Source organism: Lissotriton helveticus, chromosome 2_1 (assembly GCF_964261635.1).
Source record: "Lissotriton helveticus chromosome 2_1, aLisHel1.1, whole genome shotgun sequence".
Taxonomy (NCBI): domain Eukaryota; kingdom Metazoa; phylum Chordata; class Amphibia; order Caudata; family Salamandridae; genus Lissotriton; species Lissotriton helveticus.
In genome coordinates this window covers 2040911516-2040938306 of record NC_136059.1, presented here as the reverse complement: position 1 = coordinate 2040938306, position 26791 = coordinate 2040911516, and the positions used below count along the sequence as shown (strand labels likewise).

At 45.3% G+C, this 26791-nt stretch overlaps 1 protein-coding gene across 1 annotated transcript in view; it reads left to right on the top strand.

The window, feature by feature from the left end:
- The window catches only part of FSTL5 (follistatin like 5), a 2936723-nt gene that overhangs the window by 1290905 nt on the left and 1619027 nt on the right, over positions 1–26791 (top strand). The window contains exon 5 of the mRNA XM_078677005.1: positions 826–1022. Within this exon, the coding sequence (XP_078533131.1) occupies positions 826–1022 (197 nt within the window). The remainder of the gene's footprint in view (positions 1–825; positions 1023–26791) is intronic.

Below are 26791 nucleotides of genomic sequence, written 5' to 3'. Positions count from 1 at the left end.
CATTCCTTCTAGTTTACAGCAGAAATATCAGAAAGCAGTCAATAACTTACATTTGCATTTGGTCTGAGAGGGCACGGGTATGGTTAATTATAGTCAATATTGCGCAATGTAGTAGCAGTTTATGAGGAAATGTCAAGGTAAGCCAACCATTACCGAAGCATCCAGGAGAAACTAATGTAATCCACTAACATAAACGCATAAATAACACTAAGGAGTGTTCAGATGGAAAATACATCTCCCGAACTCATCAATTAAATATATGCTAACACACAGAGCTGTGCGGATTGATAGATCTGATAGAAATATATTTAATTGATCAGAGTCGGGTCTGCATCTTGTAAATGTAAGATATGATGTAATATAGTCTGGATCACATGACAGGTGGACATGTGAAATAGCGTAAAGTTCTGAATACATTGTCAAACCTCTTCTTTTCAGTTATGAAATTATGTTTATGCATAGAGAATCGACAGCCATGTATTTATAAATTATTTACTCTTTTGTAACATTGGATGTGGCTAAACATGTTGTGCGTTTGTTACTTATTCATTTCCTAGCGATAATCGGTCTATCTTTGATAAGGCAAGGGAACATACATCATGCCACGCATGCACGTGCTCTTAACGTGCCCACTAAATACACCATTAGGAGTTGGTGATGTGGGCGAGTCTCATTTTTATGATAGAATAAAGGCACAAACTATTTAATATTGAAATTATCAACTACGGGGTCCTTCCTAGTGCAACTATAAAAATAGTCCCTGTGTTGTATGCCTATAAAAATCAATAACTTTAATATTTTAAATTCACTCGTATTTCGTTGCAGGTGATAAATGTGAAAGGACAGAGTACAGGAAAATGAAGAATGCTCTTATTGAAATGCTAAATGAGGAATCCATCAAACTGGAAAGCGAAAAGGACACCGAAGATACATTTGCCAGGAGAAAATTGGTGGTAGATGAGCTTTTTAAAAATGCTGACGCCGACAACAACGGGCTGATAGACACCAATGAACTATCGCAGGTACCACTGATGTCTCTTCACTTGTGTCATTATGGGCCGCTAGTGAACTGTGCCCTTTATGTTAAAACCTACTTTGGAGCTGCTAATAATATTTATTTACTTTTCTCATTTGATGTGATGTGTTATTGAACTACTCTGTTTAGTCCATGGGTCTTCCAAAAGAATGGTTCCCTAACGCCAGTTATTCCATTTATTTTATTCAGATTATTGCAAAAATATTTCTATTAATTTGTAAAAGTGCATAAAACGGAATAATTCTTTATTGTGGAAACCGATTTCGGATGGGAAAATATGAGCATATTGACGCATGTGTTTCTAATAGTTGGTCCAATAAAATGCTAATTATTATTCTAATACAATCCATTTTTACTTTTGATAAAGTGCCAATTTCAACCGAGGCATTAGTGACTTCAATTAAAAGGTCCAAGAAAATGTCGCACTAATTCCCGAATAAATCTATCACACAGTATTTAGTTTCTGCACTGTGAGGAAGACATTCACTACATCTGTTTTGCACTTCACATATTTCACGTATGGATGCAGAGCTTCCCATAGCAACCAGAAAAGTTATTCGGCCAATTTGTTGGAACTAAAAAACGACAGTGTATCCAAAAATAAATATGATGTGCAACTTCTTGTCTCACAAAAAGTATCTCAGTATTTTGAAAGTCTAACTGCGTACAGGTGCCCTGGCACGTTAGTATACAGAAAAGATGCAGATTACTGCCTTATCATTGCCACTACCGGCAGACAGTTTGGTATGCTGAAGAAAAGCAGGTAACCATGCGTGGGTGGTGCCGCTTAACATCTTAATGATGCCACTTACTGGATAACATTCCGGATGTTGCTTGAGAAAAAAATCTCAAATATAGATGTCTATGCACAACGTACTTGGGGTACGTAAAGTTGCGCCGCTGTAGTATTATTTTATGTACTCTTACATGCCTTTGTAATTGACCCTAAAAGGGATATAAAATGGTGTTATTTTTATATAATTCATGAAAATAGAGAGGGTTGTGCCCTCTTTTTTCTTTTACTCATAGAGATTTGGACATTGCAGGGCTGGTTTTCAAAGTCATGTAGGAGTACGTAAAACAGTACTACAGTAGTGCTACTTTAGATATTCCGCAATGCCTTTGGGAATCTGCCTCAGTAAATGTGCCCTGTTCTAAGTCGGCCTTAAGATGGAGCTCTCCAAACCATAGGACACAGTTTGACCACTATGTCCATTTTCACTCTGAGCAGCCAATGCGGACCACAACATGTGTGTTTATAAGATACGTTTAAGTCTTTGTAAGAAATTGGGTTATTACCGAGAGGGGTGAGAGCCATTGAGAGGGGTGAGAGCATCCCTCAAATAATAACCATAGTCCTTGTGAGGGTGAACCACAAAAGTCAATTAATAAACCAGTGCTCAAACAGCTGGTTTCATGGCGCTAAAGCAGTCAGGCTTATCTTAGAGGTAATGTGTAAAGTATTTATGCAGTACTTTAACAATAACAAGTAAAACACAAAACAAGAAAGATATCAACCCAATGTATGAAATCTAGACAATATAAATAAGAAAAATGACAACGAAATATCAAACATCCAATCAGTTATCTGGTTATGCAGGCCCTGTCAAAATCACATGTTCAGGCTGAATGCGATGGGGATGAGTCAGGAACAGAGACCAGATGTGTCCTGATGAAGAGTTTGCCTTCTGATAGTCAAAGTCCATCTGAGGAGTTTCAGCTGCAGCTTCAAGGAGATTGTTCTTGGTATGAGGAGCTGATCACTACTAGAGTTTCATTATGGCAGGAGATGCAGGTGGTTGCTATTGGCTTGAAGAGCAGGTTGCCATTGGGACTTCGCCTTCGCAGGAGATATGATTGTCATTGCTGATGCAAGGAGCTCTGTCGCATTCTTGAAGAATCCCAGCTGTCTGGATTTTGACCTGTGGCTCAGTTCTAAAGTAGGACGAGTACACTCTATGTGAGCCAAGGGTCCAAGAGCTGGGGACAATTATTGGGGATCAAGACTTGCTCCACCAGAGGCCGGCATCATGGTTCAGGCAGGTCTACTTGGTTCTGGTCAGCTGAGCAATTGCAAGGAAGGTTTTTGTGTTCCTGTATCTCATACAGGAGGTCAGCCAATTGACCCATGGTGTCACTTCTGGGGATACTGGGTTCAATGTAAGCAGGTCCAGTCTTCCTTCTTCAGACAGCAGGACATTCCTTCTTCTGGATCTTCCATACGCCAAGGAGTGTTTTAATGGGGCGTTCTGAGTGTGCTATTTCTATACTCAATGCTAGCCTTTGTGCAGGGGCAATCCCTTACCTACTCCCAAACTAGAATTGACGCTTCCCTGGCTAGGGAAAAAAGGGCACGGGGAGGCCTGATGTCAGGTTCATTTGTATGTTCTGCAGGCAGGATCCTTTGAAGGTAAATCAGAGAAATGTGCAGCTCCTCCAGATCCTTCCTGTCAGGATGACCTACTTCCTCTACCTCCTTACCCCTTTTCTTCCCATGTCTGGAAAACACAGACAACACACCACAGGAGAGTTATTCACAGTCTTTTGACCTTTGACGGTGCCAGAAAGGCACATTTGGTTTAGGCAACAAAATACCAACCTTCTAAAAGTAGCATTTTCAGAATAGAAACTGAAAATCTGACTTTACCATTGAATTACAATTCAAATGGGTGGAGGATGTATTTATCTATCTATTTCCAAACTGAAGTTATCACTCATGGCCCAATTACAAGTCTGGCAGTCCACAGATCGCCAGGATTTTGGGGGCATGGTGGTCTCCCGGATGCCTATTACAACTAGAGCTGACAGACCGCCAAAGCCCTGCCGCAGCCGCCAGGAAATTGCCAATCCCTGGCACCTACTGGTGGTCAGTAGGCCGCAATATGCAGTCCTGTTAAGCATATCACAAGTTTCTTCTCTGCCAGCGGTGTCATGGAAGTTCCTTCTCAATGAACACCATGGCAGAGAGGAAATAAATGGTGCCCCCTGTGCCACCTCTGCAATTGGATGCACATACGGGGCACACGATGCGTCCCCTGTATGTATGCACCCCAGTTTCTGCACTGCATGTACTTTTCAGTCCATGCTGTGCAGGAACTGTTTTTGGCATTCCCAATGCGGTGCCCATTTTCTGAGGCACCACCGTGGGAATGCCAAAAACCAGCCCGCCAGACAGGGGGAACCTCTATGAGCCATATTATCAAGAACGGCGTTAACATTATCGCCGCTTTGGCCTCAGGAAACTGCTGCTTAAGCGGTGATAAGGGGCTTGATAATATGCCCTTGAGAATTACCATAGAAGCCCAGGTTATGGTGTGAAGGACATCAAACCTGGGCTTCAATGGGAATTCTTAAGGGCATAATATCAAGCCCTTTATCGCTGCTTTAGCAGCAGTTTCCTGCCGCTAAGGCGGCAATAATGTGATCGCCGTTCTTGATAATATGGCCCCAAATCTGGCAGGCGGTCTGACCACGGCTTTTGTGGTGTGGTGGGCCCTGTGCTATACTGTCAAAGTCATAATTGGGCCCTTATTAAGTGTAGTAAGGTAACTCTTTGTTAAACAATGGAAGAGATAGCCTTGCTACAGTGAAATATGACTTTAGAAGTTTTTCACTGTCAGGATATGCACAACATGAGAACACATGCCTTAATTTTTTTTTAAATCTATGCACCATGCCCAATGAGCCAAAAGAGACTACTGTAGGTATGACTAATAAATATTAGAAAGTAAGGTTTATGCCTGGCAAAGGGTTTATTTTGTCAGATAGGATTGACAGTTTAATACTGCTCTACAAGCTGCAGTGGCATATTTTAAAAGACCAGATTAGTGGGTGGTGTAATGAGTGGTGCAACCCACTTGTAGACTTTAATTTACAGGCCCTGGGTATTTGCAGTATCATATACTATGGTCTTATATATAAATGAAGTAATCCAATCAGGTGTATACCAATGTTGCCATGTTTAGAAAGGGAGCAAAAGCTCTGTATCACTGGTTAACGGGAGTACAGTGTGTGAAGTCCTAAAAGCCAACGGGAAATGGATTCAGCAAGCAAAGGCAAAAATCTGGGGTGGCCATAGAGAAAGGGCCTGGCCCAACAGAGTTATAATCTTGGCATGGAAATGGAGAATACATTTGTCTTTTTTTCTTGTTTTTTGGAAAATTCTTTTTCATAACTAATTGGTGTTGTCACAGGATACAGGAATAAACATGTAGGGGTAAATACTGTGATTCCCAGATTTAGGTAGCTTGCAAAACAAGAGAGCACTACCTCCAGCTGGTGATTCTGGAGCAGGAGTTTACAGACTCTGAAGACCTAGGCAAGACTTCTGGTCCATTTAAAAGAGGGGTAAAACTTCCAATCAAATGGATGTAGATCTGAACTGTTCGATTGAAGCATGTTTAAAGCATGGTTCTCTTGTGATCTGAAGTCCCAAGTGTTACATATGGATGTATGACATTACAATGCATGCTTTTACCACGCATGCCTTCACATCGCAGTTTTTACAACGCATGCTGTTACAACGCATAGCGTTAAGGGGTGCTGGATAGTGAATAGTTTAATTTACTATTCCAACTCCAGTCCCCGTGGATAGTAGGGAAGGTGTTGGATAGTAAATTAAATCTATTCCCTATCCTAGAGAGCGCCCCAGCGCTATGCGTTGTAATGACATGCGTTGTAATACTTGCGTCGTAAAGGCACTGCGTGGTAAAAGTTGCATTGAAAAGGATGTTCCCCGTTACATATTGCTGTATGTTACACATATAAAGATAAACCTGTTTTTGGTCAATGCCCAAATAGTGCACTTAGGCCTGGTGATGCATAGTAAGATTTCTTTACTTTTGTGTATGTCAGTCAAGTTTTGGGTGATGTGAAATTGACAAAGAGTTATTTATGTGTTAAATGGCAACCAGAAATTGGTCCCTGATATTATATGGAAATATGGAAAGGTGTCAGCAGGATATTTCTGTCTTGAAGAACTTGAGCCATGAGAAATACAACAAAATAATACAACTTGAACAGATGTGTATAATTTGCCAAGTGTTACGGTAGTCTAAATACATAGTAATCATATGTTCAAAGAGAGAAAAAACAACCATCAATAGAAACCTAAGATTTATGATTCAGAGCAAGAAAAAATTATTTGTATTCTGAGTTAGAATGATGAATTTGATTAAGAGTCCTCATAAAACCTATAAAAACACCTTCACTCATACCCAAACTATAATCAAAGTGATTTTAATGCTTTCAAAAGAAGGAGCTGCCAGATAGTCCTGATCCAACCCAAGGATGTTACATCTTTGTTAGCCGTGGCATCCTTGGCGTGGTTTACCCTGACTTTTTGCTTTCTGACCTCCTTTTTGCTGACTTCATTTTTGCTTGTTTTAGGATTCTGGGCACTTTATCACTGCTAACCAGTGCTAAAGTGCTGATGCTCTGTACTCAAAAAAACATGGTAGCATTGGCTTATCCACAACTGGCATATTTAATTTAGTTATAAGTGCGCTATTTGTGTAAAATAAATGCTGCTAGAGGGCCTGCAGCACTGATTGTGTCACCCATTCAGTAGCCCTTTAAACGTGGCTCAGGCCTGCCACTGCAGTGTCTGTGTGTGCAGTTTTAAGCTGCCATTTCATCCTGGCAAGTTAACCTACTTGCCAGTCCCAAACATTCCCTTTTATTACATAAATGCCACCCCTAAGGTGCTCCCTCTGCAGCCCAATGGGCAGGGTGCAGTGTATTTAAAAGGTAGGACATGAACTTTTGAGTTTTACATGTCCTGATAGTGAAAAACTGCAAAAAAGCCTATCTCTTCCATAGGTTAACATTAGGATTGCCTTAACCCCTTGCGTGCGTTCATCGACCAACGGCCGTCGCGAGCACTACCTCCGTAGTGCTGCGAACATCCGTTGGCTGACGCAGCCCCACCCACTCTGCTAAACCGCCGCACCGCAGCGGGATGGCCACCGCGGTTCAGTGGTTAAAAAACCTTTTAAGTATAATTTTGAGTTTGAGAAAAGATTGAGATTTTTAGCTTAATGTCTCTGGGTTCACGATTTAAAATCAAAACTTATGGTGAAGTCGTATTTTAAATTGTATGTCTGAAAATGCAGCTTTATTGACATTTTCTTACTTGAACCAATCTGTGCCTTTGCCTGTCTCTGAATGCATGTCTGAGTTGGGTGACAGCTGAGCTTTGTGTATTCTCTCTAGATGGTCACACAAAAGGAGAAGGGGTGTGACATTTCCATCGTGATGGGCCAGCACCATGCTGTTGGCCCTTCCTGAGGTAGATTGGGAGTACGGATCTGACACTTGCACCCAGTGCTTAATTTAAGATGATGGTTTCTGGTACTCGGCACCAGCACTTATTTGTCAACACCAGCTGCCACATTGAGGCACTGTTCATGTAATTTAGAGATGAGCAGAACAACTGTAGTTTATTAATTCAATATACATTAAAACCAATTAGCTCCTGCTGCCCAAGCCATTCCTATTGCTTTGGGGGCTTCAAATAGTCTCAATTGCCACACTTGCAGCAGTGTGATGGTTCAAAGTTGAGGTGAGTTCATTGACAGCACTGGTACGGCCAATGGGTAGTGAAAGCCACAGTGGCCTCCCGACAAGGGCCCTGGGACGTACTTTTTTTTTTACAAATTAAGTACTGCTTGCATCTGAATAGGGCGGTGCCTGTCCCCACACAAAGAGCTGCATATGCACTGCAGTGAGTCTGGAGCCAAGGCAGGAAAGGCAGGGATCTTGTGATCTTCCAAGTCCTCTTTAATATCTCTCCCACTTCAAAGACATATTGGGGTACTAAATTTGGAAAATTGATTTAATCATTTTTTAACTCAGGGTTCCGTAGTTCTTGCTGTGCTTTCACTGGCACCTAGCCCTAAAGTAGAGTACCCTTGTGCCCATTTGGTTCCACTCTGTCTCCAACGTAAAAATCATAACAGTGTCCGGTGCCTTTTACAAGATACAAGTGCCGACATTTGTTAAACACTGTTGGCTTCCCCTTGGTACCTAAAAAGACTTGGAACTATTTGAAATCTATCCAAAGAAGAATCCTACTACAGAAAGGTCATAACTTTTAAACACATATTGTCAACCCTATCTGTCACTTAAATGGCATTGACATTCAACATTGACATTAAATTAAATTGCATTAGATTGCAGAGAAGCCTAAAGCATTGGCAAATGAAAGAGACACCGGAGGACTCCAAATCTGTTCATTTCTCATGATTCCTCAGACTGGGATAACATTTTGCATAGATTCTGTTAACAGGAGTGTAGCACCTAACGGCATATACTCTAGGATCATATTTAGGATCATATCTTAGTTCTAAAAGCAATAGGAACATTCAATACCTTACAGAGCACCATTTTGTCTCCCTTATCATTTTTCGATGATTTTATACCATGTACTAGTGACTTGACATTGATTTTATTTAGTATGATTTCTCTTTCATCACATATTTGTGTTTTGTGCTCCACACCTAGTATCACTTCCAGAGGGATTCCATGATTGACCATCCACTTGACTTTTGGATATGGAGGAATTAACAGCCTGATTCATGAAGCGAAATAGCGCCCGCAATGGCTGCGAAAACGCAATTGCGGGTGCAAAACACGGAATCGGCATTCAAGTACGAAATAGCGAAATCGCTAAAAAATAATAGCGAGCGGAATAGCGATTACGCTGTAAAAGTCGCAGACTCCGGGAAGTCGAGCATTAGCGAAAATGAAATAGCGACCAACCACGGAATCTGCGAATTGGATAGCGAAACGCAATATTGTCTCAATCGGCATTCATGAAAGAAATACATTAGCGAAAAATCGCTAAATCGCACATTAGCGCGGCGCAATTTAAGGACAACTCAAAGCAGGTGGTAACCATAAAAGCCATGATTAACCAAATTTTGAAAAACTGTTAGCCAATCACCAACAGGTCCAGGCCTGACCAATCACACATAAGGACATTCAGCAGCAGCAATAGGCGTTCCACAATGCCTGGGATGTACATGGTGGTGAGGCGGCGAAGGCTACAGCGAGCAGCACGGAGGAGACGCATGAGGCAGGCACGGATTTACCGGCAGCGGGTCACCTTGCTGGGGCAAACCAGAGAACAGATTTATGCTAAATACAGGCTGAATGGGGAAATGATCACCTGGCTGATACAAGAACTCGACCCCATCATGCAGCACCCAACAAGGCGAAACAATTCTGTGCCCACACATGTGCAGGTATTGTGCAGCCTGCACCTCCTGGCATCCGGCAGTTTCCAGGGCATAGTAGCCGCTGCTGGGGGGATTTCCCAGCCCACCATGTCACGCTGCCTCCACACTTTTGTTGACGCCATGCTCACCCAGCTCCACCGGCACATCACATTTCCCACGAGCCAACAGGATTTGGACCTCACAAAACTTCAATTTTATAATGTTGCCCATTTTCCCCATGTCCTTGGCTGCATAGACTGTACCCACGTCGCCATCTGCCCACCAGCTGCCACGGAGTATATGTACCGCAACAGGAAGTCGTACCACTCCCTCAACATACAGATGGTCTGCAATGCCAAGACCATCATCACTGACATTGTGGCCCAGTACCCAGGGAGTACCCATGACTCCTTTATCTTCAGGCACAGCGGACTCCACACACGACTGATCAGGGGAGAGTTTGGGGAAGGACACCTACTTGGTAAGTACACTTTGTCGACAATGTCACATTGCTATGAAGTAACTGCGCTGCACAGGCAATCAACATCTGCTCCTCTCATTCAGGTGACAGTGGCTACGCCCTACGGGAATACCTCCTGACCCCTTACCTCAACCCTGCCACACCTCAGCAACGCCGCTACAATGTTGCGCACATCCGGACAAGGAACTGTATTGAAAGGACATTTGGCCTGCTCAAGAGCAGGTTCCGTATACTGCACAAGACAGGTGGGGCCATGTATTACAGTCCTGCAGCGTGCTGCCGCATTGTGGCTGTCTGTGCAATGCTTCATAACATTGCAACCAAGCGCCGGATGCCAGTTGACATCTCAGGCAGTGAATCTGAGGGGGACGACCGGCCACCAGCACATGCGCACCATGCACGCGGGGAGAACCCAGCTGAAGCCACAGACGTCGCAACCACATCACAGCTAACAATTTCTAGCCCACCCCCTTCCCCCACCCCACATATCACAATTGCATGCAAACTGTAATGATTACACAAGGCGTATGTGTGCACCAAAATAAATGTATTTGTTTGAATCACAAAAAAATAAATGGGTCTTCGTAACAACTATATACAAAAAGCAGTATTCATGCATACTGCATGAGACGCTCCATTGCAGGCTTAAGTTCAGCCTGCGCCTGTGTCCCTGTCACAATGTCATTGGCGTCTCCGGCGCACAATTCCCAGGCGCCTGGGAGCCTCTTCCTCTTCCTGGGCAGCTGGAGGTGGGGCAGCCCTTGCGCTGTGCCTAGGTGGGGGGGCCTGCGTGGCAGAGTGGCTGCTGACACTAGAGGCACCCTCACTAGCATCATCACCCCCCACAATTGCCGGAATCACAGGTGCGTGCAGTGCGGTGACCGCGGTTGTCAAATGCTCCAGCACCCGGGTAATATCCTCGCAGCACTGGACGAGTTGGTGCTGCTGGGTTAAGGAGCGGCGCGCAAGCAGGGTGGTGGCATTTGCCGAGGCATAATTGGAGCGGCTGTAGGTGGACAGCCGGCTCAGCAACTGGTGGTGGCGCCTGCTAGCAACACTTCGGTGCTTCACCAGCGCAGCAGTGTTGTGTTCCATAGCCGTCGTCATGCGGTCAATGGCCGCCGTCATGCGGTCCACCCTGTCGCCCACTCCCGCAACATTGCGGCCGATCTTCTGCAGCTGGAGCTGGATGGCTCCCTGCTGCTGCGACTGGCGCTGGTGTAAACGCAGCATGCGCCGCTCCACACTCATGCATGCGTGGAAGTGGCCATTGCCCCTCCTGGTGGTCGGCCGCTGTGTAGCCGATGTGGCTGGCCCAGATGGTGGTGGACGAGCTGCAGGTCTTGCAGCAGCTGGTGTTGCAGGTGCGGCAGGTGTGGTGGGTGGCCTGGCCTTGGCAGCCGGTGGGCCTGAGGCGGATGCAGCAGGCAAGGTGGGTGGCCTGGCCTTGGCAGCCGGTGGGCCTGAGGCGGATGCTGCAGGCAAGGTGGGTGGCCTGGCTGCTGGTGTTGGCGCTGGCGCAGGGGCTGGTGGCTGGGTAGCAGGTAGGGATTCCTCCTCCTGGGCCTCCTCGTCGATCAGCAGCCTCTCACTGTCGCTGCTATCTCCTGCACCTGTGAGGGTAAGTGGATACTCATTAGGTGCATGTGACTGACAGACGTGCAGATGTTACATGCATGCTGGGTGTCAATCCCTGGGTGGCTGTGTATTTGCGCACTTTGGAACCTTTCGGGCCGCATTGTGGTAGTACTACATTGTGGACATACTACGTCTCCCACAATGCTTCAGGGCATTTCCTGATGCACGGCATGACTAAGGGCCAATGAGTGAGCCTATTTGGTCATGGGCGGTCATAGGGACAGGGTCGCAGTCGCATGCCACTTACCTTGGGTGTCTTGGGTGGGGCGGGAGGAGTCCAGAGGGGTAACGCCAACACACGCCTCCCTCTCCAACGTGTCCTCTACCCGGTCCTCCAGGGGGGTGTTGGGTGGGACAGTCGGGCCACCTCCTCCGGTGCCTGATGCCTCACCAAGGCGCTCCGCAACCCTCTCCTTGGCACGCCCTCGGAGGTCGTACCACCGCTTTTTTAATTCCTCCAGGGACCTGTCCGCAACTCCCACAGAGTTCACACTTGCGGCAATCCCCACCCAGATCCTCCTCTTCTCCTGCTCCGGGACCCTCCGGGAGTTTGCACCAAACAGCTGGTCGTGGTTGGCCACCACACCCTCTATGAGGTTCTCCAGCTCCTGTTCAGAAAATTTCAATTTGCGCTTTCGGCCAGCGCTGTTGCTGGGTCCGGGCTGCGGGTCGTCTGACATAGCGGTCGCTATTTCGGCGGGGTCGGGATGCGCAAACGGCGGGTTGGTGGCAGCTTTCCGTCGTGGACAGTCGACTGTTAGCGTCACTGTGGTGTTTGGGGGTGGGATTTGGCTGCTTCCTGGTTGTGATGTCATCACGGTGCTCGGAATGCGTCTTCCCGTTTTCCTGATCCCGCGAGAATGCGACTCGCAATCCCGTGCAATCGGGATTGCGAGCGCAATCTCGTGCGATCGGGATTGCGAGTCGCAATCCCGATCGCAGGTAGCCGGAAATAGCGATTATTCTGCGTTTTTTGTGGGTCGCTAACGGCTTTAGCGCCCGCATGCGAGTCGCTATTTTTTCTCAGAAAAGTACATGAATGCCGTTTTGCGTTTCCTCAATAGCGAGTCGCTATTGATCGCTATTAGGGACACGCAAAACGGCCCGTACATGAATCAGGCTGTAAGGATTTAAAGATCAGGGGCCTCATTTATGAGGCCGTGTGTGAGTTTTGCGCTTCCGATGCGTCACTTTTTGTGACGCATCGGCGGCGTAAAACATGCCTCCTGATGCGCACTATTTACAAAGTGACGCATCTAAGCAGATGCGTCACTTTGTAAACCCCTGCGCTACATTATACCTGCGTCAGGTATAATGTATGCAGAGGGGGCGTTCCCCCGCAAAAAGCCTCGTAATAGTGACGCAGTGAAATCTATGAGATTTCACTGCGTCACTTTTAGGATGCTGTTGCGTCAAAATCTTGCGCCTGCCTCACAGCAGGCGTAAGACTGACGCAAGCCCTTTCACATGGGGCTTTCCCCATGTGAAAGGAAGCATTGCCGGAGTTGCGTCACTTTTGTGACACACTCCAGCAATGCGTCACTTTTGCGCCTACAGATACGTCAGAAATACTGACGTATCTGTAACTCCTTGCGACATGATGCGTCATATTATAAATATGACGCATCAATCATGTCGCAGGGAGAGCGCAGTGAAAAGTGACGCATCGCTGTTTTCACGCAGCGATGCGTCACTTTTCATAAATGAGGCCCCAGGTTATTGAGAGAATAAGCACACTGTTGCGTTAAGGTGTGACTGAGCTCACAGCGTGTTTCTGTGAAAAGCAACACAGGTACAAACTAAAAATCACATTAGGAAATTGTCACAAAAATCTAGAAAATCGGAAGGACAAGCCAAGCGTTATAAAGAAAACGTAAGCACTCAATGGGAAAGTAATACAGAAAGACAATGCAATGTTCTCAAGTACAACATGCAGAAACAGGAACAAATGACAAAGTATCATCTATGCAGTTGATCAGGGCTTACATAACATCTGTTGCTGATCCCAGAAGTTGGTGGCTATTTTTGTTCAAAGATTCTGCCCTTTAGACAAAAAGTTTTCTGGACTTCAAAAATCCTCAACATCACAAGGCTGCAAGATATTGCCAGTAAGGGGTACACAACGGTGTTGTATTAGTCATTTGCTATACAAAGTTACAGAATGTTTCATTTTATGAACGTGCCTACAGCTGGGTCCGCTAGAATAAACATGTCAACTAAACTAACAGCGTATGGGGTAAATTCACAAGGAAATGGCACAGCGTGGTGCTGCAGCACATTTTGCAGTGCCGTACTGCATCGTTTCAAAAACCCTGGGATGCGCTGTATTCACAAGAACAAGCCATACCCCTGTGCTTTTGCTTGCAGTAAAAATAGCTGCCTAGTGCCAACACAGACACTCTTACGCCATAGTTCAAAAACACAGGGATGAGCTGTATTCACAAGAATACTGCAACCCCTGTGTTTTTGCTTTTGCTAAATATACCTGCCTTGTGCCATTGTGCTAGGGTGCCAGTATTACAGGGTTGATTTCCTGCAACAGAGGCGCACTTGCACCGTAGTTCAAGGGTGCTTGAATTGCAGTGAATTATCCCTACAACGCAGGCACCCTTGCATCGTGGTGCAAGGGTGTCTGTGCTGCAGTGAATGATTGTTTTTCTGTGGAAACAAAACATAAACAAAGGTGATTTTCCCTTTCTATGTGTGCCGCAGAATGCAAATCGCAAACCCCAGGAGAAATAAAAGTTTTTCTCTTTGTTGCACCACTCTAACACCTGCTTTTGCATGGTGTCAGTTTTTGGAGCTGCTTCAGATTTTACAAATCCCTGTAAATCTAAGGCAGCATCACAAAGCAATGGGTGTTGCTCTGGAACACCCACAGCAATATACATTGCATGCCCTTTTCACACAGATACCTGCATGAAAGGGTGCCATTTGTGTTGCAGTGCACGCAATGTAATTCGTTTTATTTATTTATTTATGGACTTACTTCCGGTCAGCCGTATGCCGGAGTTTACTACCCCCCACCCGGTGCCTCCCCCGCCCCACCACACCCCATCACTCCCCAGCACTCCCACTAAGAGCCGGTACTGCGAATCATGCATCTCAAACTGTCATGCGGCCTTCTCCTCAAGGCACATGCGCATTCCCTGCTTGAACAGTCCTCAATATTGGTATTTTAGATGTTTCTACTTTTCTTGGCAGGTCTTTGTCTGTATATGCTGCTGAAAAGACCCATTTTAATCAGGCTTACGCTTCACCCTTCCTTTCCAGTACAACCACATCATCTACAACCGAAAGTGGGAGGGCACATGAGTCTATGGACCCGCGCGCCGTTGGTAGAAGCCTTTGTCACATAAACATTCATGAATGGCTGCATTTCCATTTAGATGTGGTGGTGCAGACGGAGAGATCAAATAGACCAGAGGAATACACTGTGGCCCATGTAAAAAAATATTTTACAATGCTTTGTTGTGGAAAGACTTTAGCCAGCTGGAACCAATGCAAGAATGGCAGCAGCAATTTACCTTTATGACCCTGCCCCCACTCCCTCTTAAAGGCACATGTGTGATGATAGAAGCTCAAGGACAGGTGCCACAGGCAGAAAACCTCCTGTAAATGATTGCTTTTATTGCTAAGCTTGTGGTATGAACTATCTGTTATTGATTTCTTAATATGTAGACGTGTCTTACAGAAACGCAAGTATGCATGCATTAGGCATGATATGCATAACGTAAATAGCATTCCCATGTCTAGTCTGTGCAAGTACTTGGGGGACAACAATGGCTCACGTATGTAGGCATACATTATGCATGTAAATTTGCACTGGGATTCAAAAGTTGGCGTTCTTACGGAAGTTATTAATGTTATGTGTTGTGTTATGTTATGTTATGTTATAATTTTTGTAGTGTGAGAGCCAGAATGCAAGGACATGTAATGAAAATGTGATTATCGCCCTTAAAATAGACATTTATTTAGTATTCACAAACATTGAGGCATGTGGATGTTACATATAAATTAGCTCATACCAGACACTGAAATAGGTGTGCTTTTAAGTTGTTTAGAAAGTGTGAGAACACAAAGCAGTTCAGTGTTCTCGAGAAATGAGCACAAATGGCTTCTAAGAATGTTACGCCTAATTATTTTTGAGATAGCATAACAGAAGGAAAACGGTTCATATTTCCATAGTCATTTTATGTTGTGTATGTTTAATCAAGTATTGAGTGTGTGATGGGCAAGTAGGTATGGCAATTAAGAAAGTGACCTTTGCATGTGATTAATTTACACAGTTATGTGAACATTGAGACATGTATAAACATTGCTGCTAGTAACAAATATATAATGTATTGTCTTTATATAGTTCTTCATGTTGCACTTGGGCCATAAATAACCATAATCAATTTTTGGAGTAACCAACGTAATGTTAGGTAAAAACGTTTGATTAGGCTTACGGCCTGTTGAACTTGGCCCTTTTTTCAGGTTCATCCCAGAAATGCTTGCCTTCCTCCTGTATTTTTCCTGACCTGTTAGTGGCTTTAGGACTCTGGGCGCTTTATCACTGCTGATCAGTGCTAAAGTGCATGTGCTCTCTATGGTAAACTTGGTAAGATTGGTTTACATCTGTTTGGCATATTTAATTTACATGTCAGTCCCTTGTATTATGGTATCTCATTGATCCAGGGCCAGTAAATTAAATGCTACTGGTGGGCTAGCAGCGCTGCTTGAGCCACCCACCAAAGTAGCCTGTGAAACTTCTCTCAGCCCTCTGCCACTGTAGGGTCTGCGTGTGCAGTATTACTGCCGTTGTGACGTGGCACATAAAGTGGTTGTCACGTCTGTGACTCCCCTTTTACTACTTATCAGTCACCCCTAAGGTCGGCCTACCTAGCCCTATGGGCAGGGTGCGGTGTAGGTAAAAGGTAGGACATGTTCATTAACTGTGTGGCATGTCCTAGTAGTGACAAATAGCCTATTTGTTTTCTCACTGCTGTGAGGCTGCCCTCTCATAGGAATGCATTGGGGAATCCCTGATATGTGCTTTAGAGGTAATTCCTGACATGAGAGTTTCAAGTGATCAAGTTTGGTATGTTTGGAATAGTGGTGATAAATGCTGCGTAATGGTGTACGTGGATTTATTATCACTATTTTAGAAATGCCACTTTTAGAAGTAGACATTTCTATGTACTATTTGTCTTTGGGCCTGCTTGTCGTGTATTGACTGTTTGGCCTTGGAGTGATAGGGGCTGGGGAGGTGCAGCGGCTCCAGAGAGTCTGGGTGAGTCACTGCTAGGCTGAATAGGCCTGATCTGCATTCTGAGTGGTGGGAGGAGTAGCACCTATATTTGAATAGGGCTGTGCCTGCCTTCCACAATGCGGGCTCCGCCCCCTATGGTGTGTCTGGGCCCAGAGCCTACACTTACAATGGGGAGTAGTGTGCACTTGACAAGTGCCCCTCAGAACTGGTTTGGACTCGGTCCAGGGCCCTGTACTGTTGTGTAGTTCCTATTTCCCTAATAGGCTCTGTGCATTGGAATAATATACACTATAGTTTTGCATAGGACTGAGTTCAGTATGCCCCTATTGAGTACATTAAGCTTAATTACTTTGTGTGCCAGCAAACTCAGAGGCCACTAGGAAATCCTTGTGAAACAAGAAGGGAGTAGTTTCTGGAAACCACATAAACATGACAACTTTATTTCCCTTTAGAATCGGAACATGTCTCTGAATCGTGAAAACATTAGATAACAATTGCACTCAGTCAATCACGCATGCTTAGTTTCTTCAGAGTTACACAGAAAGAGATAGATGGGTATTTCAATAAAAAGATTTATTGAACAGTCTTGTTTCTCGTTGAAGAGATATGAGCTGTTACAATCGTAAGACAGTATGCAAGATATATTACGTACAGCGTAAGCAGTAGAAAGAAATAATACTGCAATAGCATTGTCTTTTAGCTATGACACCTATTCATACACATATACATAATTAACACAGGCTAAAATGTGGATACTCGTCTGATGCTTCTAACTAGTTCTACCCCAGTGTACCAAACCTAAGTGCAGTACAAGGTAAGAAGTAGGTGCGGTATTCCATAGTATGGTAAGCTATAGTTTGGTATGATATAGTTTGATATTCTATAGTTTGGTATGCCAAAAGTCCCTCTAGGTTCTAGTCAGCTCCATACCTTAAGAATGAGAGAGGTGGGAATCTCTTTCCGGGTCTCAAACTCTAACACACCGTGAAGGGAGTCAGAACACTGGAAGCTGGATTCTCTGCGAGCAAGGATGGCACCGTCTTGTCAGTGCATCAGGTCGGGACACAGGCTCCTCTAAGTCGAGGTCTCTTCCTTGCTTGCTGCCATAGTTGCCATATCAAGGGAAGGCATATTTATACCTGGTAGGTGGCTAGGAATGTTTGCATTGACGTAGAGTCGGGCAGCAGAAGACGTCATGAATGAACCCTTAGGGTATAGCAGTTCATGCATAATAAATGAGTTCTTGGAGAAATCAATAATCCTGGGCTAGGGAAACTCCCAACAGCTTAAGGGTCTGGTTTCTAAGAACTCGTTGTTACATTGGGGTAGACGGATGTAGGTGACCATGCCATATTTGGAGAGCATGGCTAATGCCTAAATAAGGGCTGGGATCTGGTGCCTATATAAGGACAATGCGAACTGTGCCTATATAAGGACATGTATCGGGAAAACCTATATACGGACATGTAAACTGAAACACAACAGTATCAGGGCAGAACAAAGACCTTGTGTAGTATAAATATTGGGGCTGTTACTCCATGTCTGTTGAGCTGTGCTTATTTGGAACTTGGAGAGAAGATATTGCCATGGGACTGTTGTGTGCCAGGTGATGCTGCTGCCTGCTAGGTGTCTGAGAAGGCTGCTCCTCTGCTAAGGGACCCTGTGTGCTGGCCTGCTTTGCCCCTGTCCTCTACCCCAGGGTTCTCTGAGGGCTGGGGAGTCTATCCTGAAATGCTTAGGCGATTTAGTGCTAAGTGAGCGCTTGATTCAAGTGAGGAAGCTCTGACGAGGGCTCCTGTTGAAAGACTGCAGTTGCGGAAGCAGAGAGAGCCATTGCACTGTTGCCAGAGCACAACGTTATCTCCCTCTGTGGTTGTGGAGAGGAGTGGACACAGGTTGCAGCGGCGCACTTGGAGCGCTTCATCTTTCCTTTTTTGCCAGATATATTTGAGCCCCTGGTGTGGGCTTGTGTTGCGATGCCCTACTGGGTGAGCGGTCTTCCCTCCAAGCTAGCACCACCACTAGAACCCAGACAGAGGCTAAGCCTGGTTGTAGGGGGGCTGGACAGCGAGAGGAAGCGCCGGCGTCACCAGCAGAAATCCGGCTGTGAGCGGAAGCCCAAATTCAGGCATGAGCCTACCCCACGTTTGTGGGCCAAAGGAAGGAGGGAACACCCACAACTGGAGCAGAAGAGTTCTGCTGATCTTGGGCAGTAGGCTGGTTCTGCAAGGGAGGCCTCACCCCCCCCCTCTTCATGCCGCTGCACTGGAGTAGCTGCCCCCAGACGTAGGGACAAGTCCACAAGCACCTGAAACGTACTGTGTGAGTCGGGCCAGCAGGCAACAGCCTCTTGGAGTAGTGGCACAGGCGGAAGCCCCCCTCTACCCGCTGGATTGCGATCTGTGTTGTGGCTGTCTCTCTCTCCCCTGTGATCTTATTGAGGAGGGTACATGCTCTCTGGTGGCCTTGCGGGTGGGCCCTGTCCAAGGCCTTGAGTTAGAACTGTCTGCCTTGGGGGAGGAGGGGCATTTTCATGGTTGCCATCACGGGGGAAAGCCTAGACGGAGGTCCCCGCTTTATGGGCTGAGGTAAGGAAGAGCCCCGTAGGAAATCCAAGTCTTTGGACACATGTCTGTGGGCCAAGGTCCAGCTGCGGTCCTGTAGGGGGCATTGTTTTGCTGTGTCGGCAGCTAGGGGCTAATTTGGAGACCTTGTGAGGAAGGAGGTCAAGGAGATCACCGCCACCCCTACAGGAGAGTACCTGCACGGCCAGGAGGGTTCCTGATGATTCAGGATTACTGAACATGGCTGGTGATTACTAGCATGCACTGTGGATGTGCATGCCACGTGCATTATGCCCTTATATGATGGGGCTGTGGATTCCATTCACAATGATGGGGAATTCCTGATATTTGCACGCTACTATTGGGTACTAAGGTGCACTGCTGATTATGATGTATGCATAATGTGTATTGTTAGGAACAGTACCTAAAAGTAGTGATTGAATTGTTCTAATGGTGTATTATGACCAGTGTTTACTGTGGTGCAATAGGGCAGAGGTTTATGCCTAATTTAGTGTGCTCAGCACACTCCTACCAGTAGTTACTGGTTGTCCTCCCTAATGGTTATTTAGGTACAGATTACAACAGTAGCTCGATTGGCTTGGTGATTTATGCAAATACCTGTAAATACATGACAAGTGCCTGGTAGCACAGTGTATATATGTGACATGTTCTAATGTGTTTTATGGATAATACAAAGGATATTGTATTATAACCTTGTGTGGAATTCTTTTGTGGTGTGCTTAGTGTGTTGCTGCTGTGTGAGTGTGTTTTGCAAACACTTTACACATTGCCTCTGGGATAAGCCTGACTGATTTGCTAAGCTACCAAGGGGGTGAGCAAGGGTTATCTTCAGTGTGTAACTCCCTTGCCCTTACTAGAGTGGCTTAGATGCATGCCCTAGCGAACCAGAAATCCCATTTCTAACACAGCCGCATCTCGATACTGGGAATTGATTAGGGCTACAGCTGTAGCCAAGCCCCTAAAGAACCACGTTGTTAACAGTTTGCAGAAGGCCATATGCATGTGTATTTGCTGAGATAGGCTGGGAAGGAGAGACACACGTTTCGTGCCTCTACAGAAAAGTCCCAGCCACACATGAAGGCCTTCTGTTTTTTGTTGACAGGTCCACGGGTTGTTGAAGGACAGCCATTCTCACAGCAACTTTAGGTGTTTTAAGACATAGCACTGAGAACCGTGCAAGGCCTTTTGAAAGAGACTGAGAACTTTAAGAAACGTTCTCGCCTGAATAGGAAGCCAATGCAATCTCTAAATGGAGATTTTAATTGTCTCAGCCTAGGACATCTTGAGACTAGCGTGGCCATGTTATGATGGACTGCTTGTAGCTTATTCTGATGTAAAGCACGACTCATCCAAATGTGAGCCAAATAAAGCCAGAGGCTGACATGTTTCGATTTCATGGGTTGAATAAGGTATTGCCTTGGGAAGCCTTTTCAAGTTAAAATTATAACTTGCCACTTCAGCACTGACCTGGATGTGAAACGTTGCCAAAGAGATTAATTAATACATATGATAATCGACCTATGAGAAGGCAACTGCTCACAATTACATATCATATCAATGGTTCAAAAACATATACTTGCAAACAGTTGGTTTTAATCATGATACAAGAATCGCCATGCGCATCTGGTGGCTGATAGTAATTTGGATTTCTTGGTGTGTGTTTCAAAACAGAGCAAACAGCACAGGACAGGTGTTATCTTAATGTATTCAGAATTACAGTGAATGTCAGACATTCCAAAACTAATAGCAATGCCCTGTTTACTGAAAATGGAATTCTAAAAAATAAAGACGGATTTGTGACTTTGCATACACTTCTGATATAATTTATCTACGAACAACACGGAAAGATAAAATGTGTTTACCGTAGCCCCACGCTGTAAATGCATGCACCTTAATATATTCCTCAGCAATTTGATTCAATAAAGGTTTAACAGCTGGGCGCCTACAATTTTGATTAAAATTTAGATTAAGGTGGATGTATGTTGGTGAATTACACATTAATCTGGCATCCTCCACGTAAGGTTACATTTTAGGAACAGATGCCTGATAAGCTGTTTTTGAGGACAGCTGAGGATCCGCGCTCGAAATTGAATACTCGGTTTGCTGGGCAGGCAGGAAGTTTGGAAGGTTTATATCGGAAACTTATCACATTAGCCCAAAACACAAACGGACGTTTAATGTCAAGATAGGATTGTCGGAGCTTGTGCTAAGCACTAATAACATATGTTCATGCTTATCCCAGTATGCCACATAACAATTACAGTAATGTTAACATATGCGGTATCGCTGCTAATATTTTACCTTTAGAAAGACACCTCACGCCACACGTCTGCCTCTTCTAGGCGTTGTAAATAGCCATTGATTTATTATCGTATTTAGCAGACACTTGGGGGCATATTTATGAGTTCTGGCGCATCTCTGCATATCAGCAGGGATGCGCCAGAACAAATGAGTCACGCAAAACTACCCTTGCGCCACGGCGGATGCGCCGCATTTACAATGTGGCGCGCTGTGGCGCAAGGGTAGGCAGATGCATGACGCATCTCGTGATGTAAGGGCGGCGCATCGCTTGAGATGCGACTCCAGCAATGCTCGGGTGTGCCCTATACTTAACATGCTGCGTCAGTCCTTACGCCTGCTTCAAGCAGGCGTAAGGAATTGACATAGCAGCGTCGCACAAGTGCCTGAGTGAAATCTTGTAGATTTCACGCAGGCACTTTTGCGAAGCACACCTGCCCCGGAACGCCCACCTTGCGCCAGAACACCCACATGTGGCGCAGGGCTTTACAACGTGATGCATCTGCCTAGATGCGTCACTTTGTAAATGGGTCGCAGGGATGCGTTACGTTTACGCCGCCGTTGCGTCACGCAACGGCGGTGTAAACGTGGCGCAAGTGCCTTGTAAATCTGCCTCTTTATTTACTGACCTCAGAAGGATGGAAGGCTGGTTTGTTTTTCCTAGGATTCATATCGCAAGAGTTGTCAGAGGCTAGTATTAACTCTCTGTTCTACCCTGCCACTTGCTTGCACGTGATTACAGTAAGAATCAATCGATTAATTCATCAGGACTTGTCGAGCGGAGCTGCTTCACCTGTAAAGGTCCCGAGACCCTGGCCAATTAACTAATTACATTAAAGTGTGCCATTGCTTATAAAGCAACAGCATGGTTTAGGCATTAATATCTGAACATTTAATATCAGACATAAAACAACCAGGCAATATTCGAACACTAGTAGAAACAATAGACTACACCAAAACTATCTGATTTAAAGACTATGGGGCAAATTAGCAAGAACCTCGTTAAAATTATCGCAGTTTTAGCGGCAGGAAACTGCAGCTAAAACGGCGATAATGGGCTTGCTAATCTGCGTTATAGAATTCAAATAGAAGCCCAGGTTAGATGTCCTGCACATCCAACCTGGGCTTCTATTGGAATTCTATAACGCAGATTAGCAAGCCCATTATCGCCGTTTTAGTGGCAGTTTCCTGTCGCTAAAACAGCGATAATTTTAACGAGGTTCTTTCTAATATACCCCTAATTTCTGTAACTGCCCGAAGGAAAGATGGTGTTAGAAATAACCAGTATTCCACCTCAAGTAATTGATCCACACTCCTTAATACTAAACTTTCAAAGCTTTCTTCAGGCGATTAAAACGTTTTTGGAAAATGGCAGAGAAGTTATGTTAATTATGTCATGCCTAGCGCTAGATAATCAGTTTCATAATGATGGCTTAATGGCAAATAGATTGAAATTGAAAATGCACTGGTGCTTGAACAAGTACGAATTAATAAAATTACAGCTCCAGTTAAAAAAATTATTAAACCTATGTGTATTCCCAACCTAACATGAATAATGGAACCTAGAGAAAACTACTACAAAATGTTGCTACAGCAATGAAAGATAACATGACCTTTTAGAGAGTGACATCCAAAAGGATCGATTAAAAATTGTCTTCGTAGCTGATGAAGATGTCTTTAAGACCTGGTTTCAGTTCAGTCTACGGTCTGAATAGAGGTCGAGCTTTGATGTTCATGTGTATCAGACACTGAGGCGTAGTAACTTTTGACCCCGCATGGAGGAGGCGCTAGGGGGCGCACAGCGGGATGGCTGCCTGACGCGACAGCTACGCCGGGCAGACACCAGCCCTGCATGTTTTAAGATATTACACAGACACCAAAGCGTATTTTAAGCAGAGAATCTGTGATGGAAAACCTCCAGGAGACAAACAATGGGTTTAAACTGCTTCGCTGGCAATGAATATTGGTGAAAAACATTGCAGCACCCTGAGACGGACGGAGGGTAAGATGGCGGACAACGGAGCTGAACTCCCGGGGAAGTACAGCTGTACTGTGAAAGGGGATTGCCTGATGCCACCGGCCCCTCCACAAAAGTAAAGTCGGACATCGGTATTTCAGCCGGAAGAATTTCACTTCCAAGTAAGTGGAGAAGATAACGGTGCGCCAGAAACTGTCCACGAGCACTGGCAGACTATGGATAACAAAATGGCGGCGCCCGTATCCCTGTTTGGCTGCTGAAGCGAATAGCAGGGAATGCGGGGACCCTTACCTACGAAAGTGGACCTGCTGGCATAGCAATAACACGTCTCTTACACAGCGGTGATACAAGAAGTGAGGTAGGGACACAATTAAGGACACAATCGCGCTGCTGGCATCGCCGGATTGACTGCTGGAGCTGCCGGGGAATAGCGTCTGTAAGATGGCGGACAGTGGTGGTTCCGAGGTCTGAGGTGAAAGTCGGAGGTGGTGAGAGAAGGCGCACAGCTGGCAGCCCTGAAAATATGCATACACATCCTTGGAAAAAGTGGACAGAACCAATGACAGGTTTCAATAGCCTTCCGGGCAATATCACTCCTGAGGTGGTATGAAGACCGTCTGTGCAGGACATAATTGGCTGATCGTTCGCTAACTAGCCCCATAACGCGCTGAAGGTTTTTCCCAATGCAGCGCCTATAGGTATGTAAGTGGAATGTGGATAACGGTAGTGGAACTGAGGTGGGGATTTCTCGCCGCCTTATTGCTACAACATAAAACAGGGGACGTGGTACAATAAGTACACACGTGGAGAGTGATACGGTGAACAACACTACCACTTGCAGCTAAGCTGCATCGGCCACTTTGAGTACAAATAAAGACTAGAAAATATCGTACTAATCTGGGCTCGCTGCCTTTTGTAGGACACAATCGACTGTAACTGCCTGCTAAGTAGACACGCATTCTTAACGGGCTAGAAGGACACGCGATAAGATAACGGTGAGGTGCCGTATGATATCCTAAGCTTGAGACCAGAGAATGACGTGGTTTATATGTGGACGCAAGTGCCTGCTACTTTGGCGACGTGAGGGATCTACAATGTAACTGCTCGTTCTCGTGTTCTACATAACAGTACAAAATGGGTAAGCAGCAGCCAAAGCTTACTTTTGAATCTTGAAGAGCGCCAAAAAGCCAGGCTGGGCAATTGGAGGACGACTCAGAAACGGAAACCACTGTGGAGAACAGTATGGAAATCATCCTCAAAGCGATACAAACCAACTTACAAGATATCAATGGGAAACTCGATAATCTAACGGGTCGGATGGACAGCATGGCTGCGAAAATGGACAAGCAGGGGGAGAGGTTGGAGTCCGCTGAACAGCGCATTTCGGCGGTTGAAGACAAAGCACATGCGACGGCAGGCAAATGTACGGGCATGTAAAAAGTCCTCGAGGTAATCAAGGCAAAGGCGGAGGAGTTGGAGGCTCGTTCCCACCGGAATAATGTGCGGATAGCGGGACTTCCTGAATCAACAAATACAGGCCGTATGGAATCATATATTGAGCAGTTATACAAAGACGGCTTTGGAGAGAGCGCATTGTCACCAATTTTCATAATAGAGAGGGCACATCGATCCCCTGCACCGAAACCTCCACCGGGTGCTGCGCCGAGGCCCATTGTAGCTTGTGTATTGAACTATCGAGATCGTGACAACATACTTCAGCTCGCTCGAGAAAAAGGCGAGATCCATCATCAAGGGAAAAAGCTGGAATTTTATCCAGATTGTACCATCGCAGTACAACAGGCACGACGAGAGTACACTACGGTAAAAGCTAAATTGCGGGAATTACAGATAAACTACGCCATGCTCTATCCCGCACGTCTAAAGGTGACCTGGAAGGAGAAAACGGTAATTCTCACCAATCCGAAGGCGGCTCAGGATTTCATCAAAAAAATAACAAGCAAAGGCAAGAAAGCGAACAGAAAAGAACAGCAGCCAGACTCTGACTGACGGTAAGGTACTGGAATGATGACTGAGTGAAGCGACTGCAGCGACATCCAGCTGTGTTGTACACTGACTGAGTATATTCATAATGGGTTGCCAATTGTAGTGCAATCTGAGAATCCATGGTGAATCTGGTCATTTGTTTTACACTAGGATGAATGCAATGGTAGACAGGACTATTGTGCAACATGGGTACAGAGATGACGGGCGGATGTATCACGGCTCTGCCATCCACACGTGCTACAGCAACCGGACACTGGAACTGCGACAGGACTTCTCCAGTGATTGTTGATGGTCTATTGTACTGTTGATGGCAGCAGGCAACAGGGCCAACAGAGGAAAGTCAAGTTAACTATTGCACACTTACTGAGACATACCTTGATACTGTACTAATAGTTGCCTGAATCACTGCACTGTGTCCTAGGAACTCTATGATGAAAGGCTGACTTTGCAAATGTTTGTGTTATTGCCAACACCTAGGATGTCAACTCATGAGGAGATGGATGGGATAAAGAAATAGGATATAGTGGGATATTGTTTTTTTTTATGGTGCTGATTTGATGTTGGAACCGATGTTCTAGGCCAATGCACCTGGTTGTTTTCTGACACAAAGCGTCTGTGTAACTAAGTTAGGTCTGCCCCCATCCATTAAGTTGGGTGGTGTAGTGTACCCTTGGTGGACCTCCACATGGGTGATCCCCATAAAAGTTATGTTATCTAGAGATGTTACTTGGGGGATATGGTTTCGGCAGGATTGGGTTGCTGAAGTGGGTGGGGGGGTGGTGTTGGGGTTATGTTCTCATTAACAGGTCAAAACATTTAAGATGAATTGCAGAAATTCATGTTGTACTTCAGATACCTCGTAAAGGGTCGCTTTGGAAGATAGGAGGAGACATTGTTGAAGTGGGATTGCCATGGAATTGCCACGACATAGAGAGCAATTATTAGGTAAAACGAGTTTGAACCTCCTCACGTGGAATGTGCGGGGATTTAAGAATCCAAAGAAAATAAGGCAGATATTTACTTGTCTAGATAGATGGGCGATAGATATAGCCTTACTACAAGAGTCTCACATAGCACCGAACACGCATAAAACTATAGGTGCGAGTAGGGCGGAAACGACACACGCTGCCAACTACTCGTCATACTCCAGAGGAGTAATGATACTAGTGAGGCATGGATCTACTACACCAGGTAGGAATTGGCACATTTGGAGATCTATATCACGAGGGGCGGTTCTGCCAATTAACAGACCTATCGTATATCAGTAGTCAAACTATGTTATTCCGATTCACATATTA